The sequence below is a fragment of the Ziziphus jujuba genome, chromosome 3 (assembly GCF_031755915.1).
Source record: "Ziziphus jujuba cultivar Dongzao chromosome 3, ASM3175591v1".
In the NCBI taxonomy this organism is placed as follows: Eukaryota; Viridiplantae; Streptophyta; class Magnoliopsida; order Rosales; family Rhamnaceae; genus Ziziphus; species Ziziphus jujuba.
This window is the reverse complement of record NC_083381.1, coordinates 15,029,793-15,050,122: the sequence shown is the minus strand read 5'-3', so window position 1 is coordinate 15,050,122 and position 20,330 is coordinate 15,029,793. Positions and strand designations below refer to the sequence as shown.

Here is a 20,330-nt window from a genome sequence, read left to right as displayed (position 1 = left end):
TTGATACAAAACTTGAATTACAAAGAACAACAACCAACAACTATTCTATATTTTTGTTCTCTTTGATTCTTGTTCATATTTGAATTTCTTTTTCTGGAATTTTATTCTTGGACTCATAAACTACTACCATCTGGTGCAGTTTTCAAAAATTCCAACGTTTTCCCATTATTTTGTGTTTTCTTGTCTAGAAAGCCGAAAAATTAGGATTTGTTGGATTCTTTCGGTATTGCCTACTTTTTGCTACTGTTTTGTTGATAAGTTTAATTAAAACATACTAGTGATCTAATTGCTGTTTTGTGGGTGTTTTAATTAGAACTTTGAGATAATTCATTAAGTGGAAAAAGGCAAGAGTGTGTGAGCTTAAAAGAGGGTAAAAGCCAAAACTAGTGTGCAAACACGAGTGTCGAGACCTTGTTTGAGTGAAACACGTGAGGGAGTGAATATTGTGAGGATTCATTTTATTTTTGCAGTATTTTACTAACATGGCAGATTCTAGAATAAAAAGAGGAGATCCACCCTTGAGGATCAATGAGGAGGAGTCCGTAGCATTCCATGGCGATGCCCGAGCTACCGGGAGTGGAAACCAAGTAGACATGAGAGCTGTTTTGGAGTCAATACAGTGGGTTAGTTCTCATGTTGAGCATGTGAATCAAAGGATGGGAAGGCTAGAAGTTTCCCAAGGAATTCCAAACACAAGAAATAGGCAAGAATTCCATGGAGGATGAGGAGGTCACGAGAGACCGAGAGAAGAATTTGATAAGGAGCCATTCGGTGGAGACTTTGGGAAAGGCATGGACAAAACCTTTGCTGTCCAAGAGAAAGCTCGCCGTGGAAGGTATAGGAGGGAAGGAACAGATGACAATCTTAGCAATATCAAGATCAACATCCCACCATTCATGGGAAAAAGTGACCCCGAAGCATATTTGGAGTAGGAAGAAAAGATGGAGATGATATTTGATCGCCATAACTATTCAGAAGCTAAGAAGGTGAAATTGGCAGCAATGGAGTTTGGCCATTATGCACTCCAATGGTGGACCAATGAGCAAAACACCCGAAGGAGAGTTGGTGATGACTTGATTACTACATGGCAACAAATGAAAGGAGCCATGTGGAAGCGATTCGTACCATCACACTATCATAGGTTGCTGCATCAAAGACTTCAATCTTTATCTCAAGGACATGGATCTGTGGAGGATTATTACAAGGAGATGGAGATGCTTATGATGAGATTGAACTTGAATGAAGATAGGGAAGCAACCATGGCAAGGTTTCTTGGTGGTTTGAATCGTGAAATAGCCAATCAACTAGAATTGCAACAATATGTGGAATTGGAGGAGATGTTGCATGTGGCTATTAAATTAGAGCATCAATTCAAGAGGAGGGGTGTAAGATCATGGTTTGGAGGTGTTTCCAACAGTGGAAGGTCCAATTCAAGTGGCTGGAGGAACAATCCCATCTATGAAAGCAAGCTAAAGCCGAAAGTCAAAGAAGAAAGTTCAAATTGGCCAAGGAAGGAGACTAGAACCGAATCTATCCAAGCACCAAAGAATGAGGTAAAATTAGATCCTAAACCTTCTAGAACTCATGATGTTGTGTGTTTTAAGTGCCAGGGAGGAGGACACATCGCTAGCCAATGCCCGAATAGAAGAATTATGGTGTTAAGGGGCAATGACGAGCTAGAATCGGAAAGTGAAGAAAGTGAGGATGAAGCCAAGCAAGAGGAGGAGGACTTAGAGGATGAACCCGAAACCTTGCAAGCATCCAATGCTGAATTAAACTTGCTTTCTAGGAGAGTACTTGCTGCATACAAAGATGAGGATGAAATTCAAAAAGAGAACATCTTCCACACCCGATGTGAAATTCAAGGTAAGATTTGTAGTATGATTATTGACAGTGGAAGTTGTACAAATGTAATTAGTAACATTGTGGTCGATAAATTAGGCTTAACAACTATTAAACATCCAGAACCTTATAGATTACAATGCCTTAATGATAATGGTGAGATGAAAGTAAACAAACAAGCTAAAGTAAAATTTAGTATAGGTAAATATGAGGATGTAGTTTTATGTGATATTGTACCCATGATTGCTGGACATATACTATTAGGTAGGCCATGGCAATTTGATAAAGATGCTACTCATTTTGGTCGAGAAAATAGTATTGTTTTTAGGTTTAAAGGGAAGAAGGTCAAGCTGGAACCATTATCTCCTAAAGAGGTTTACAAAGACCAATTACAAATGCAACAAAGGAGAGAAGCCGAAAAGCTCAAGGAAAAAGCAAGTATGGCACCAACGGCTTCACCATCCTTTCAAGAAGGTGAGATTGAGGTTGCTGATCAAGGTAAGCTTTCTAAAACCCAAATTGAGTTGAAGAACCAAGAAAAGCTGAGAGAGGGGTGAGAAAAGAGAGCAAACCCGAGAGCACAAAAAATCTGGAAATTTCCGCCAATGAGAGCCAAACCGAGGAAAGAAAAAGAAAAGAAAGAAAAGAGAAGAAAAACCAGAATTTTTATTTAAGTTTTAGGAATATTAATAAGGCTATTGAATGTACAAAACCCTTGTTGGTCATGATTTATAAATAAAATTATTTTAATGATCAAACTAACTTTGAAGAACTTGAATTGCCAAGTTCAATGATTTCTCTTTTGAAGGAATTTGGAGATGTCTTCCCAAATAAAATTCCAATTGGACTACCATCCAATCAAGAGGGAAAAGGTGAGCTTGCTGTCCAAGGTAAGCCTTCTAATACTCAGGTTGTGTGGAAAAATTTTATTAAAACCAAGAGTGAGAAATTTGGTGCAAAAGCCGAGAGTGAGGAAGGTGAGATGGCCGTGAGTGGGAAAGGAAAAGGAAGACAAGAAAGGAAAAATATAAATTTTTATCTTAGCTTTGGTAATGTTAATAAAGTAATTATGAATAAGAAATCATTGCTGGCCATGAATTTTAAAGATACTTATTTAAAGATGTCTTTATTGCATAGAACTTTATCTGCATTGTTGAGAGCTTTACTTAGTGGTAATTTGAAAATTTGGGAAATATTGTTTTCTAACTTTAAAAAGTGTAATTTTTACCATAATAAGCATGTATTTCTAGATTTTGTTGTAATAGTGTTTGACCCAGGAGAATTGGTTTGGTTGCACTTACGAAAGGAAGGGTTTCCTAAACAAAGAAAGTCAAAGCTCATGCTGCCTATGGATGGACTTTTTCAAGTTTTTGAGCCGAATAACAAGAATGCCTACAAACTTGATTTACCGGGTGAGTATAACATGAGTGCTGCATTTAATGTTGCTGATTTAACTCCTTTTGCTGCAGGTGATGATCTTGATTTGAGGACAAATCCTTTTCAAGAGGAGGGGAATGATGTGATTCCGCCCGAGCCCGCTCAACCGATAACCCGCTGGGGTGCTGACTCAACACGGATGAAGACTAGGCCAATCACAAGAGCTCAAATTAAGAGATTTAAGGACAACCTGGAAGTATTTATACAGGGGGTAATCAATCTCAACAGAGCTTGTCCATACTTGAAGATACAAAGCCTATTCTAAGCATCCAAGTGGTGGAAGCCGATACGGACCCGGGGACGGTTTTGGTACATTTTTGGAGTCCAGGAAGCATGAAATGGTTCCAATGCTTTATGGGTTCAATACATATGCCTAAGAGGTCATGGAATCAAGTTAAAGCAGCCTCAAATGCAATCAAAAAGGGCTTGTACGGACAGCATCAACAATTTGGCCGAATTTGCTGTATTGCTTGCTGGCTTTACTGTATTTTACTGTATTAGCCTTTTCTTATTTTTCCAAGCATGGGCAACGTGTGGGACTTCATATTCAGCTTATTTGTCATCCTACAAAGCATCTAGAAGCTTATTTAAAGCTCAAAGAGGTCAAAGATTGATCAAAGTCAACTTGATCAAAAAGGCTAGCATTTTTAGTTTCCTAATTTGTTTTTACTTTTTGTTTTAGGAAACTACCATTACTTTTTGGCTTTTATTTATTTATTTTCTGGAAAAATAACTTTAGGAAGGTTTTTATTTTATTATTTCCATTGTAAATTAATTAATTTCTAATTTAATATAAAGGAATTAATTAATCAAACTTAGATTAGGAAAGGAAGTATAGTTTCAGCCAACTAGGTTTCTTTATGTGTGGTGGCTGGTTTTCTTTATGTTCTAGGGTTTTATTTCGTGGCTTTGTAACCTATTTAAAGGCTTAGTTATCAATAAGAAAAAAACTTTGATTTGATTAAGAAAATACTTGTGAGATTAATTATCTATTTGTTCTTTGAGAACACCTAAAACACCATTAGAGAATTGGTTGTTTTGGCTTGACTTATCAATAGGTTTTCCATTCCCTATTGTGGCGTCTACATTATACCAAGGTTTCTAACCACAGGTTGGTTAGGGGTTGAGGTCCATTCCATTAAAACTTGAACTTAATTAAAGATCCGGGCTAATATAATATGGGTTTAGGAGCAGGTCATCCTAGGTTCGTATCAACATGTCAATTCGAAACTGACATGTTTATTAATCGTGTTAAACAGGTTGATCCGAAACAATTTATAATAAATCCAAACTTATTAATTTTATATCGTTTTCAAATCGTATTATTATATCATGATCTAATTTGTCATCTCTAATTATCTCTAACTTCAAGATAACTCAATTGCCTTTTTGGGTAATAAAAACCCAGGTTCTGGGTCATTCGTGGGTAAGAAAAACTCCGGTCAATTTTTTTTTTGGTAATAAAGACTCCAAACTTAATTCAATTGCTTTTGTGGATAACAAAGACTCAAGGTCGGGGTCGATTTCTTTTTTGGGTAATAAAGAGTCCCTTTCAATTGGAACACAAAGACTCAAGGTCGGGGTCAATTTCTTTTTTGGGTAATAAAGAGTCCCTTTCAATTGGAAGGTTGGTATCTAGCAAAAGAGCATTAAAGGCCCAATGCACGACATTTTCTTTCATGCTAAGTTACTCGGATAAAAAAATTAAGCCTGAAATGTATTTTAATATCTGCTACTTTCACAAATTTACATTTTATAAATGTAAAAAAAAAAAAAATTAACATTTAATACTTTTTACTAATTAATTAAATATTAATATTTTCCGTTAAAATTTTGTGAGGTGTTAAATAAATCGATTTTTTTTATAACTTTTTTGTAATTTCTGAAAATGTTTTTGAGGAATAAAATAATTGTAAAATGTAAATAACCGTTTAACAACAAACGATGCCGAGAATTCGAAGCCAAAGATTGAAATTCAAAAGTCGCTGATATCAGAAAATGGTCTGAAAAATACGCATAGCCGTACCATTAAGGATTTCTCCGGCGGCGAGGAGACCTCGAGCAGGCGATGAAGACGTGGCCGGTGGGACCCATAGCCAGAATCTGATAACCAGAGCAGTGACTATGGCAGTTGCGTCAGTGATGCCGGTAGTGGCCAGTGAAAGAGTAAGTCTCAGTGGGCCGATGATGATTTGAAGCCGGTGATTCAAGTGCCTGATTTCATGGGAGGTATTGAATTGGATCCTGAAATTCAATCTTTGAATGGTAGGCTTCTTGAAATTAGTTGAATTTTGATTCAATCTTAGAATAGTAGGCTTCTTGAAATTAGTCTAATTTTATCTTTGGGATTGCCTTTGGATGATCGCACTGAAGGGCTAGGTCACCTTCCCCTGAACCCATTTATGATAATATAGGAATTAAGATTGTTAGCCATATATATCTCATGATTCTAGGAGTTGATTATGTTCATAATATTAGGAGTTAATTGTGTTCATGATTCTAGGCATTAATTTGTAATTGACTTCTTGTATATTTTCCTAATGGGGTTAGATTTCATTTGTATATAAGCCCTTTTTGTATAATTCACATAACACAATTGAACATATACTATTATTCATATCTTTGGTCTCTTGTTACATGGTACCAAAGCAAGGATAGGCTTCAACATTTTTTTTTTTTTTTTGGGTTTCTAAATTTTCAGATATATATATATATATATATATATATACGGAAATTCTATGGTGAGGACGGTCCGCATGAGAACATCAATATTAGTGATGGTTTTTCATAGTATTAACGATGATTTTTTAGAAAATCGTCATCAATACTATAAAAAACCATCATCAATACTGTAGTCCACATAAGAACCGTCTGCACCATAAACGGACTGTATATATTTATATTTTATATTTTTTAGAATTTTTTTTTATTTTTATATTTTTTTTAAATTTTTTCTCTCACAGCGAGCAAAACTTCCCAGCAAAACTTCCCAGCATCTCCATTCTGCGTTGTCCATAGTCACTGCTGGCATCTTTCAGTTTAGATAGCGATGAGTTTTGTATATTTACATTTTATGATTATTTTTTTCCCTCAAAAAATTTCTCGAAATTACAAAAAATTATAAGACAAAAATCAATTTTTTTGGCACGTGCTACTCAATGGACGAAATTTTAACAAAAAGTGTTAACATTTAACAGCTTGGTTAGCAGGAATATTAGATGTCAAAAAAATTTTTTAAAGCCTTTAAATGCAAATTTATGAAAATAAAAAGTATTAAAATATATTTTAGCCAAAAATAAAAAATAAAAAATAAATAATAGTGCACTGAATTTAATTCAGCTAATAGTAATATTTTATTTATTTATTCTTTTTTTTTTTTTTTGGGCTAATGATTTATTTATTCATTTTTGTGATAAAAGAAAGAGAAATCTCAATCGCTCTTTTAGTTTTTTGATTTATAGCCCCTCCGTGAGAAAAAAACTTATTTACCACCATTATAGGATTATATCCACATATTTTATTGTCATGTTCATCTGTTGACGGTTGGATTTTTGTTGTATTTGATTATAATATTTTTTATGGGTGATGTAGGATAATCATTTTGTGTACTATAAGTTTTTCCACTATAATATTGATGCCAAGAGCCATGTTAACTTTATTTGCTCATTTACCAAATTCAAATGTTTTTCTATATGAGGAATTGATTTCTTTTTTCGTTATAGGCGTGAGAAAAATATTCATTCAGATTTTGATATGAAAGAAGTGGATGAAAATCAAACTAACATTAATGCATTATTTTGTGCCTAGTTTTTGACATTTCAAAACTACAAAGATTGTAATCTATTTTTCTGTATTTGTTAAAAGTAATATCTAAATGAGATAATCAACTTGATACAAAAATCATGATCCCATAAATACGGGTTTTGATTTTTGTACACATGAGGTCCATAAGATTTTATGCATATAAAAATCAAAACTGTATCTATGGGGTCAGAACTTTTGTATCAAATTGATTATTTCTTTCATAAATTACTTTTAACAAATACAGATAAACAAACTACAATCAGTGGTTAATTTTGTGCAGTGTGTGTGTCGATAACTTGATATTTGAGGGTCGGAAAAAAAAAAGCTATAATTCACCCAAAAAAAAAAAGAAAAGCTATAAAGCTACAATAAAAACATGTAATGTTGGGCCCGCAATAAAGAACGGCTAACTAATAGTGCTAAAGGGGCGTGTGATGTTGTGGCCTAAAAGCGAATGAAAATCAAATTAACATCAATGCACGTAGTTTTGACATTTCAAAGCTACAAAATTAACCATCGGTTACAGTCCATGACTCCATGGATAGGGACATTGATTTTTATACAATAAGGTCCGTAAGTCAATTTTTTTTTTTTTTTGTTTTTTTTCCACATGTGATAAATTGGAAAGGGAAACTTTTCAGCTTCATAAGTTTCCAAAGTGACTATCTCAAAAGATTTTTATTAAAAATAAAAATAAAAAATGTTGGAGCAAAACTATATTACTTTTAATGTGCTACTTTCACAATTCAGAAGTTGTGCGTTGGATTGTTATAATTAAAAGTGCATTCACTTTCTAGTAATATAACAAAGAAGCTGAACTAGTGGAAAACCCTTATACAGATTTTGCCCTCCATTTAGATTTTGCCCTTCTTATTTATCACAAAGATATAGATAATGTTGCAAAACGCTTCCATTTCTATAAATTATAAACTAGTGGAAAAATTTTACCACCTTCAGTTTTTCACTCTTCCAATTTGTATAAAAATACAATGCATAAAAATATTCTATAAAATAGTGGAAAAGGGTTTAGATATTGTCCTCTTGGAACAGCTTACAACTCTGATAAAATTTGCAGTTACAGATGCGAAGAAATAAAAAAAGATTAAAGTGAAACATCATGAAAAATTAAAGATGCACCGGTGCATCAAAAACAAATATTCTTTTTGCAATTTAGCAGCCTCAATGCAAACAGTCAACAAATCAACATTTCATAAGAACATCCAATATAGTATAATCATTTGAGAAAATAATTAAATTTCTTCAATATTTTATTTTGTTATTATTATTTTTTGTGAAAGGTCCTTGAATATTCTATATGCCGCCAAATCAAAAAGGTTTTAGGGCAAAATGCAAAAGGCGTGAGATTGGAGGGCAACCATGCCAAAAACCCTTTTTCATTCATCTTAAAGCTCAATTCAAGAAAGGAAAATATATGAAAGAACCAAATGAATATTTTCCAAAAGCCTACTTTGTTTTGTTTTTTTGTTTGTTGTCTTGTTTTTGTTTTTGTTTTTGTTTTTTTTTTTTTTTTTTTTTTGGAAAAATGAAAATATGAATCAACTGTACATACAACTCTATCTCTTCACCCTTCTTACCCAAAAACAAAACCAAAAAAACAAAAAAGGCAACAACTCTATCACTTCACCATCTTGATGGTCCAGTCATGAATATAGTTGTTTGGCTAATAATTTCCATTACCATTGACATGGTAAATATGCCCTAAAACCAATGAAAATGAAAGAAAAGGAAACATTTACAAGACAAAACTTGAGCATCGATGACCCAGTACAACTTCTACAAACTTCTCCAAATTCATCACGCTCACATCACCACCATTTCTGAAAGCAACCAACACAGCTGTTGCAACCCCGGTAACAACTCCTGATGGATAAGTTGGACAAATAAATCAAAGATGCACAAGAGTAACAAAGAAGATAAAGAGTAACAAGTACATCAACTTTATGTTAACATGGAAGGTAGAAAGGGCGATGATCAGATTCTGATTATGGAATTCATTTTCTTTGGTTTCCTTTCTTTTCCTTTCCCTTTTATTTTTCTTTATGTGGATGAACCATTATGGATTATGTGACCCACCATAAGTGGCAGCATATAGATATTAGGATAACCAACCCTCATATATTAGGATCAAAACCAGTATAAGCAAATGAATGACCATCCACTGCACTAACAAAATTTTAATTTCATACTGGTTTTTGCCAATAAAAAATTGAAGTCAAATTATTCCAGCTTTCAAGGGCCATATTGACATTTTCCATACCATGAAAGAAGATGAGAATGAATTTGCGAACCATAAGCCACAAGATTGCAGGGTTCAAACTGTACAAGAGGCACCCAACAGATTCAGGGATTAACTGGTATGGGAAAAGAAAGACCCAAGCATAACACATCTTCGTCTTTCTTGGTACAAGAAGTATAAGGCTAACCAGAGTTAAAGAATCACACGAATTATGAAAAAAACACATCAGACAAACATAATGATCAAATAATACACATTATTCAAACAGCTGGTGATCGGAATTCCATGCTTGGTTAGGCCACCCTGAAAAGCCTGTGGGAGACAGAGGTACAGGGACAGTAAACATTGTTCTAGCTTTAGCTCTCACAAAAGACAGAGATGGCATATCTATAGAGGCTTTCCAGGTTCAGGGATTTATTCAGAGATAGGAGCAAGCAAAAAAAACATAAGAAAAGTTGCCACTGCACATTTTCTAAATATAATGGCATGTGACTCTTAATTCAACATGATGTATTATTGGATGCTTGACCTGAAGAATTGCATAAAGGAAAGACAGGAAAGCAAGTTATGTTCTTACCGTTATCAACCACACCAGGTATCACATTGATGTTTTTCTCAAGCTCAGCTGGGTTCTGTATTCCATTGGGAAAGCTGATAAGAAAGATCAAAATTAACAACATGTAAAACGTTTCAAGCCACAAGAATATCTTAGAAAATATTGAAGAAATTAAGATTAGAAATCAATTGCACAGGGTTTAACTCCACAATCCATAGGGTTTCCATGAACCTTATTCTATTTAGTTCTGGATCTAACTTCCACCCAGAGCAAACTAAGAGGTATAGAGGCCATAGAAGCATACCCCACGTCTACGATCATATTACCAAGGTCAGTGATCACTGGACCATCCTTCCTCAAGGCAGACCGAATCTCAGGAACTGAGAAATTGACCACAAAATGCAGTTATGAGATAAAGTCGAAAAGAAAAGAATGAAAAAAACTTTATCATTGTCTTTAAGTTTTTTATAACAGCTTTCATCATGATATGCTGCAAAAGCTCTGTAAAAATCCTCTATGACACAGTACAAAGGAAAATGCATAATGAAAATTCTTGTTAATCAATTTTATCCCAAATAAATTGCTAATGGCATCCACATAAACAACTAGAATGAAAAGTTCTAAAACAAAATTCCAAAAGACACTATAGTACAGAAACATATGGTACAGATATGGTCTCAAGTAGGATTGATGCAGTGACTAACCTCCTCCAAGAGCAACAAGACGCCTTAGAACAGGTGTGACAGCAATAGGAAGAACTTCAACCTAAAATAAATCAGATCAAAATTCTGAAAATGGTAGCTTGGATTCCACATTTTCTGTCACCCCAAACACACACTTTCCCTGATTTTGTCTCATATTGCTAGTTAAAGCTGAATATTTCTAGAAAGTTCAATTCTACATTACAGGCTCATTAAAAGCAGTTATATTATTATGAAAAATGAATTCTTAATCTCCTGAAAAAAAAAAAAAAAAATATCGGTTTGCAAGAAATTTACGGACTAACCGCGACTGGATTTTTGCTACCAAGGCGATGAACAACCTTTGCATGCTCTGCCAATATAACACACATATCTGCCATGGAATAAACCACCTGGTTCAGGACAAAAGGAAACAACAATAAAGGATCCGAAGTTTGGGTTGTTTACACAACTCAACAGTTTAAGAAAACTAGTTATGTAGGAAAATCCAATTTACCTGTCCTAAATCTTACAATCATATTAAAGACAATTAATCAACAAACTAAATGTGCCAAGTGGATAACTGCAATCACCAAATAAGGGATTTACAAACCCTGTACTACATAAGTTTGAAGCTTCATATTGGAACTTTCTCAATCAACTTTGATAGAGTTGAAGGTATATTGACCTCTGAAGTCTCAAGTGTCTCAAACCTTATCATGTTCGCCTAGAACCAGATCATAAGCAACTAGCTTGAATTGTAATCAAGGTAATTCAAAAGAAACCGCTCATATTAGGAATTAGAAGCAGCTGGCATCTAAAAAACGAGCAGAATGCATATTAATATGCAAAGACCTAAAATTCAAGCATAATCACATTACAAGAATTAAAAAATGTATTCTATAAGCCACAAGATCATGTCATCAAGACTCAACACAAATGCAGCAGTTTCAGACTAAAAATAACAAAACTAACACAAAAAGCAACTAATAAAATAAAGAGAATCCAACCCACCTTCTGCACAGTATGAGTAGCTCCACTGCCCTGAAAAGCATAAAATTTCAGTTTAGTTGCCCTAAGAATATTACAATATCAGATAACAACTCTCAAAGAGATAAACACAAGAAGCATGAGAATTTCAACCTTTAACATATTCTTATTGAAGTCCACTTCATCCACAACATCAAAGGCAATGTCAATGTTGTGAACATCATTCAAATCAACCTGCAGTGAGGGAATAAATGAATATATTTTTTAGATCAAACAAAACCAATTTTTAATTTTCTGTTTCAAAGATAAAATTCTGGTAATCCTACACTTGTTACAGCATTACTTAAGAGAACCTTACAGTTGTTACACCAAACTGTCTAGCTACACTTCTTGATTGGTAGTTTGTTCCCACTACAACAATGCCTTTCAACTGAGAATATTAGAGAAAGTAAAACTTGATAAGTTTGAATTGTTAGTTGTCCAAAATTATAGTCCTCATAGGAACAAAAATGTCAAACATAATAAAAAGATGGAAACTACAACTACCCTATTATTTGTCAATAAAAGTTGTCAAAATCTCAGTAACACTGCTCAACTTTTTGTCAACCTAACGCACTAAAGCGAGTTCATCAACCTACGGAGTGCCACTCAAAAGATTAGCTGTTACGAAAACTACAGCAACACTACCATCTATTACTCATTCTCAACATGTATGTAAGCTTCACAAGCTTAATAATGTTACAGTAACTTCTAACAGGAACTGTAATTTAGATGTAATAAGCTTCCAAACCAATGATACCTCAAATCTTTTACCACCCCCAAAAATATGATACTATTTCTGTTGAGAAGATCATGATCTTTCTAAAGAAAATTATGACCATGTTAGCATCCAATTTTTATGTATACCTTAAGTAATTGACATATTTAAATATTCTAATTTTTTGTTGTCAAACAAGCTAATAATTTTATACATCTTGTAATAATAAAAATTCATACAGTTAATACTGTACTTCAAATTTTATGTAACTTTCTTGTTTTGATAATAAATGAAGGCTAGCCATGCATTACACCATAAAGCTATAATGCTGAATAAACAGATATGGGTGTTTGAGGATTTAATAAATAATTAAAAATCACTCATTAACATTCTTATTCTTTTTCATTGTCTCTCTTTTTTTTTTTTTTTTTTTTTAATAATATTCTTTTTCATTAATCTAACAGAGTAGTTCACTTACAATTCCAAAATGTTAACCTTGAGGCATGCATAAATTTGATAGCCTTTTGAAATCCAATAAAATTTATCATTTGGGTTTCTGACATAATACAGAAAGCTAACAGTTCTTCCGAGTGCATTGCCAACTTGAATCCATTGTCCTATATTTATTTCACACGTGGGTGTGAGTAGAATACAAAGCTCCTAGGAACTATAATCCTGTACAGAATTGTAGTCTGCAACATATCATATATTTCTTTATAGGACGAAATTAAGACACACAAAAAAAAAAAAAAAAAGAATCTGGAAGCAACATACATACACACGTTCATTAGGCATTCATGTTCAAAGAATGCTCATTTTACTATCAAAATATCACTTTTGAAAGAAAGCAATGTGCTATATTAAAAATAGTCAGGTTTATTAACATACCATCTGCAATACTAGCAAAGTGCATACAGTTGTCTTCAAAAATATGGTGCAGTGATCACCCATCTAAAAAAGTGGGAAAAAGAAGAAATTCTCACCATAGAAAGGAGTTTCTGCTTTTAATTGATTAGTTTTTTATTTACTTTTTTCCTAAAGGACTGAATACTTTGCTTCACAAGTTTCGTCAAAAGGTGTAAAAGACTTTCACAACCTCTTCCACACAAAAGCAATCAGCAGATCTCATATTAAACTTATATTTTGTCGTGAACATCCAAGCAAAGGTGTACTCCTTAAACAAAAAATATCCTTCAGACTATGTCCAGCAAGATTTGGACCTCAATGAATTTTCCTCAAACCTAACTAAGAGAAAGGTTAACAACTGCATATGATATAAAGACAAGAAAAAAACTATGTGAAGATCATTAGGGGATTCACACCTTCCCTTCTCTAATTAGTGTTCCAAGCTCCTCTACAATAAGAGATAAAGTCCTTCCTGCTCCCAGCCCAATCACCATTCCAGATTTCACAAGTCCAACAGCCCTCTTTACAAGGGCAGACTTTAAAGCTTCTTGGACTGCATTGGTTATTACTGAAGATAATGTAAATGTCATTTGAACATCTCTTAAGTATTTTTCTCAGAGAAAGCAAAAGAGTAAACCAACTACTCACCACATAGATATTGATAAAAGAGTCTGAAAAAATAAATATACTTACATACATATATATATATATACATACAGAGTCCGATGCAGGTGAAATCGCTAACTTCTCAGGTGAGAATGCTAATTTGAGGACATTGTGAGGAGAGCAAAGTCATCACACAAGATGTTGTAGGATGTGTATCTTCACAATATCCTCAATTTAGTGTCCTCATCTGAACCTGGTTGTATACATATATAATCCACAAAAGAGAAGAATGTAGAAAATTATAATGGCTCAAAATCATAACTGGTCACTATTTAATCTTAAAAAGTGCAATTACATCAGGTAAACAACATATAAATGTCTCTAGGAATACATACATGTCAAAAGAAAAATGTACAACTATATAAAAACTACAAGTAGCCATGAATATGCACATGACCATGAATGACAGCACGCACAAGTGGATGAGAGCACACGTCTCAGATTCGTTTGGATCATAAGTTTTTTATAGTCCTTAGTCCATCAATTCAGATTTAGAACTATGTTATTAGTGCTTTGCCGACGAATTGTAAAGTACACTGGTCAATGAATTCTCCATAAGCTCAACTACAGACATTCAAAAATAAATAAATAAATAAATAAATAAATAAACCATAAAAGTCTATACTCAAATATATTATCTTATTACCATACCAGAGAAAATTGACTTAAGAGCATGACACAGATAATGTCAGTTACTGGTATTTAAATATAATATGAGAAAGCAAAATACAAATGCAGGGCTGGGTTACTGTTCCGGAAAAAGTTTTCTGACCTCAAAATGGTAGGAAACAGAACACATTGCTAAAACACCCTACCAACAACACAAGCCCTTGGTATTCAAATTGAATGCTTCCAAAAACCAAAACAAGACAAATATACCAATAGAAGATTTAATTCTTAGCTTACAATTTTGAGAAATTCCAGACACCGGACTTTTGCTGAGATGAGGGAACACATTTTCACCTGAAGAATGGCCAACATCATGGAATAGAATATGACAGTCACCATTGCTTAGTTGATCAGAACAAGAGCCTCCTTCCCCTGCAAAATCTGTTGTGATCACAAACCCATCGAACAAACCAGAAAAGGACACTTTTGAAGCCTCCAATTTAATTTACACTAATTGGATATCTTGATTATTGATGCTAGCATCATAAAAGGACCCTAACAATCACAAAAACGAAATTTCCACCTGACATTAAATTTTCACACCCCAGCTTTTTTCCAGCGGTTGGATGCAAGAGCTCGAGTATTGTAGATCCTACCTGCTCTTTCCCTTCACGTCTTTTATGCACTCGACGAATCCCACTTTTCTTGCATATATTTCGATGTACCTTTCCTGGACTTAGTTCATGATTATGTTCAAGGACGACATGACAAACATAGACCCGTGTATGAGACTCTACTGCAACATTAATCTTAGCTTTGCAGTTTGTTTTAGGTGACTGTCTCCAAGGAAACCTATTATTTCCATTGCTTCCACGAACTTTACCGGCTTTAGCACAAGCAAGTGTAAAGTATTTGACTTTTCCATCATCCCCGCACCTTGAGCTTCTCCGATAAACACCAAAGCCTTCATGTTGAGCATATTTCGAATAATAATTCCGTACTTCATCTTCAGAGGAAAACACCATTCCAACAGCCGGAGGTTCTACTTCTTCATCTCCCAACCCTGGTACACTCCGTTCACCTACTCTGTCATCATCAACTCCCTCATTACGAGTTGACACTTCAACTTCTTTCTTTATGTTCATATCAGAATCATCTTCCATCCTTCTTTATGTAGAGGCCAGAAGTTTCTCGTGGCTATTTTGGCTCCAGAAATTAACCACTGAACACAGGTCATTGATTTCAATCCAACTTTATGTCTTCACTCGGAAGCCATCTAATTTTTTGCAAAAAATAAATAAATAAAATAAAATGGAGTTCTGAACACATAAGAAAAAAGAACCAAAATGGGTCTAATAGAGCTAGAGACTTGCGTCATTTTTTCAATTATTAAAAAAATAAATAAATAAAAAAAGGATCTAGTTTGGATTGTCATTTTTGTTTTTCCATTTCAATATGCAGTATGAATTTTAACCAGCCTGAAAATAAATGAAAAACAAGAAAGCATCTCTTATATTTTCCCAAACTTTCTCGCCAACCAGGCATAACCACACACACACACACACTAATGAAGCACCAATTTTAGTATAGTGATTCCAATTTATGAACAAAAAGTAATAAAAGCAGAGTTCAGGAATATGAATGATAGAGGAAGCAAAGAGTGGAGAACGAACCTGTGGACCAGAAGTTTGATGCTTAGAGCACCAAAAAGAACATCTCAATCCAACTGGGCATTAATATTCAACTACGAATATTAAGCTCTTAGAATATACTTTTCATCAAAAGCTCTCAGAATATTCTTCAACCTCCAACCTCATAATCTCGCTTCTCCTCAATCAGAGCCCCAAAACTACTCCATATTAGCTTGATATACAGACAGAAGAATCGCAGTGCCAAAAAAAAAAGAAGGAAGTTCAAGTATTAAATGTAATTTTCCCAGCTCTTAAACCCTAATGACTTCCATTAAAGCATTTACAATGTTGATTTTTCCATCATACTCGACCTCATAAAACATAAAATAAATAAATAAAATTCTTTTTTTTGTCTTGGAAAAACAAGAGGTAGAAAAGAAAAATGGTGCTTCGGCTATAGGAAAATTACATTACATTTCCCGCAAAATTTTCGTTGGAAACAAACACACTCGCAAGCACTAATGGTGGTGTTCTTTCGGGTGAGCTCTTTGGTTGATACAAAATCCTGGTTAAGCCGCTCCACGTGTCAAACATCTACCGATGGAAACATACTGGCTCATTTTTCTTTCTTTTATTTATTTATTTATTATTATTATTTTTTTTTATGAATTACCTGTGTTATGTATTTTTGGGAAGATTATGTATATATATAATTTACTTGTTATTTAACATTATTAGATTTAAATTTTTTTTATAACAATTTGAATATCCGCCTTCCAAAAAAGGGCCAAAAAAAAAAAAAAAAAGAAAGCAATATTGAGTATCCATCTCTTACTCAGATTAGTACATTTTAATTAATCAATTCTTTTTTTTCCTGCTAAAAAAGTATTATAAATAACGAAATAAATTTTAATTTTTGAAAATGAAAAATAGTTATCATTAAAAAATAAAAATCAAACTCTTAATATAAAAAATAAAAAGTACACTACTTTTTTATCTTACATTGGACGAACCGAAAATGTAGATTCGGATATAATTCATGAGGTATTTATGGTTTTTTTTTTTTTTTTTTTTTTTTTTAGAAAATATGGGATTTACAGAAACCAAAAGAAACGAGAGGCTTTCTAGGGGTGGGCAAAATCCAATCCAACCCATTCAATCCGCCCAATCCAATCCATTTTTAACGATTTGGATTGGATTTTTACATCAATTGGATTGGATTGGGTTCAAAATATTATATTTTGTATGGATTGGATTGGTTATGGATTGGAAATATAAATCCAATCCAATCCAATCCAATCCAAATAATATATTATATAACTAAAAAATTATATATTTTTTATTTTTTCATTTTTATATATTAATTTTAGTATATTTTTTTCATTTTTATATATTAATTTTTAAATTTTTTTTCCATTTTTATATATTGATTTTTAATATATATATATTTTTTTTCTTTTACATCTCCATATACCAAATCCCAAATTAAATTGTAAGTTCTAACCATAAACTAAATTTTTACCTTTGTTGTCACCCACCACCAGTCCATCACCATCACCATAATATATATTTTTTTTTTACATCCTCATCATATATATATATATATCTACATATATTGTATCCAATTGTTATATATATATATATATATATAAATATTTAAATATAATTTATTGCTAATTTTATTGTTTTGATCTTTGTAGAGCTTACAGAATTAACTAAAATTAGTAAACTTGTCAACGTTGATTAACTTATGATTTACCAAAGTTTTAAGGTTAAACAAAAAAATTATGCATTGATTCTTGAGTAAATGAATTTTAACGAATGTATTATTTTACGTTATTTATTCTAACAATTTTAATTTGATTTTATAGGAGTGAGATGATGACATTAATGTTTGCCATTTAATAAGTGCATGATGTGTATCATTTGCTACATTTTCTTCTTTATTTTCTATTGTAGACTATGTTGTATTATTCTAATTATATTTTATATTTGAATAATTATAATTTATTATTTATATTTTATATTTGGAAAATTTTATATTTGTATTATATATTTATAAATTAGTAAGTTTCAAACTGATCAACCAATCCAAACCAAACCGATCATAAATGGTTTGGTTTGGTTTGGATTTAATGTTTTAATGGTTTGGTTTGTATTGTAAATTAAAAAAACCGATATGTATGGATTGGGTTGTATTTCGGTCCAAAACCGAACCAACCCAATCCATGCCCACCCCTAAGGCTTTCTATGGTATATTCTTCCAAGTCAATCAAAATGAAAAAATAACAGAAGTCAATGTGGGTCTATAGATCCATATATCTCTTGGTCTGCTGCCCATTAACAAATTAGATGGACTAAATTATTTATACATTTAGGGGTCCAAATAAAAAAACAGTCACCAAAATTAGAAATGTTATCCAAGAGGTATTCATGTTATAAACTTGATTATAAATTCATGTTATAATTTACGTGTTATTTAGCATTATTAGATGTAAAAACCTTTATCGGAAAAAGAAAAAAAAAAAGCAATATTGAATATCCATCTCTTACTCATATTAGCACATTTATATTAATCAATTCCTTTTTATCTGCTAAAAGACGTATTATAAATAACGAAATAAAATTTATTTTTTGAAAATTAAAAATAGTTCTCATTAAAAATAAATAAATAAATCAAACTCTTACAATAAAAAATAAAAAAAGTACACAACTCTTTTAATCTTACATTGGACAAACCGAAAATGCAGATTCGAATACAATTCATGAGGTATTCATGTTATAAACTTGATTATAAAGTGTCACAATTAGAAAAAATTAACATGGAAGTTTCAAATTGGACTGAACCATTATAAACATTAGTCCCATCAATTTCATTTAATCCAATTTACAAAATGAACAGACCTTTTGAATTATTATTATTATTATTATCACTCCAACTCATTCGAGTTAAAAAATTCTTATCATTTCAACTAGAAGTAAATTAATCTTTAAAATTTTTGAGCTGATGAAAATAAATAAATCCAATTCAATAGATAATTATTACTATAATTTTCATAATCATATGTGTATCAGCCAAGTTCAAAATATTATAAATTTTCTCAAAATTTTTATTTTTTTAAAAGATCGAAATAAAATTTAGGATTCAAAGAAACGATAAAATTTTCATAATATTTATTGAAAATTTTGAAATTTCATCAAAATTTTTATGGAAATTTCCATAAAAATATTAACATCAAATCTTTAACAATTTTGTTAAAAAATCCATAAAATCCATTGAAATTTTAGAAATTTTAATGTGAATTTTCAAAAAATTTCATGAAAATTTTAAAAATATTTATAATTTTTTAAATTTTTATAAAAAAATTAAAAAATATTATTGACATTTAGTAAATTATTTTACCAAATTAAATTTAGTGATAGTGTTTTATTTTTACTTTTTAATTTTTTTTAAGTATTTAATAATATAAATAAAACGAAGTGAATTGAATTCAATAATTAAGTTTTATTCATTGACAAAATATATATATTTTGCTATATATTTTGTATAAAATAAATTCATTAGAATCTTATATTTATAAATTAATAATTGATTATATAAGAATAAAAAATAATAACATAAAATAATAATATAAAAATACAATATTATATAGAATTAATATTAATAACATTTAAATTAATAACATTAAGTAAATAAAAATAAAAAAATAAAAAAATATATTATATTAAATATCAATAATAGTTATATTTAATACAAAATTTGTATGGTTGACATAATTACATGAAAAATTATTAAAAAAATATATATTTTAATAATTACTTTTCACATTTTATATTTTAAAATAAAAACGAGATAGATATTAATAATTTTCAATCATCTAAAAGTTCTATAAATATTGAAATGATATTTATGAAATAAAATATAATTGTAATGATTATTTTATCTTAATTAATAAATAATTTATCAAATATATATTTTTTTTATGTATATTTTAAACAATGATAGTTTATTTATAATCATTATCATTAATTATAAATTAAAGAATAAAATATAATATCTATTCAATATTTTTATATTTTTTATAATTAATTTGATAATAAATTACTAAAATAAACCAATACTAAAATTTCAACTAAAATTTTTATTTTTTAAAATAAATCTCCATCATCAATCCTTTCTGATATTTCCTTATAA

The 20,330-nt window shown here is 31.4% G+C and overlaps 1 protein-coding gene across 11 annotated transcripts; it reads right to left on the bottom strand.

Annotated features, from left to right (window-relative positions):
* Positions 1–8,695: 8,695 nt before the first annotated feature.
* On the bottom strand, positions 8,696–16,703 carry LOC107422427 (uncharacterized). Of its 11 annotated transcripts, none has more exons than XR_009638291.1 (13): positions 16,178–16,703; positions 15,088–15,780; positions 14,802–14,936; positions 13,646–13,797; positions 11,925–11,996; positions 11,720–11,800; positions 11,591–11,620; positions 10,903–10,989; positions 10,601–10,661; positions 10,128–10,276; positions 9,918–9,991; positions 9,362–9,420; positions 8,826–8,964 (listed from the first exon to the last, which is right to left on the bottom strand). XR_009638291.1 is itself a non-coding variant. In XM_048477321.2 (12 exons), exons 2-12 carry the CDS (start codon positions 15,665–15,667, stop codon positions 8,837–8,839), a joined length of 1,419 nt encoding a protein of 472 aa, XP_048333278.1. In that variant the 5' UTR covers positions 15,668–15,780; positions 16,178–16,699; the 3' UTR covers positions 8,696–8,836. The 11 variants fall into 11 exon arrangements, 7 of the variants coding, with proteins under 7 accessions (XP_048333278.1, XP_048333279.1, XP_048333276.1 ...); XR_007242055.2 differs by having other exon boundaries at positions 10,201–10,276; positions 16,178–16,700; XM_048477321.2 differs by lacking the exon at positions 9,362–9,420 and having other exon boundaries at positions 8,696–8,964; positions 10,201–10,276; positions 14,859–14,936; positions 16,178–16,699.
* Between the last annotated feature and the right edge of the window lie 3,627 nt (positions 16,704–20,330).

Coding starts and splice junctions, on each gene's coding strand:
- LOC107422427 (XM_048477319.2), bottom strand. CDS start 15,667: ATGGAAGATGATTCTGATATGAACATAAAGAAAGAAGTTGAAGTGTCA. Junction 11,801..11,924: donor GACAGTTTGGTGTAACAACT/GTAAGGTTCTCT, acceptor CCCTCACTGCAG/GTTGATTTGAATGATGTTCA. Junction 10,662..10,902: donor GTAGCAAAAATCCAGTCGCG/GTTAGTCCGTAA, acceptor GATTTATTTTAG/GTTGAAGTTCTTCCTATTGC.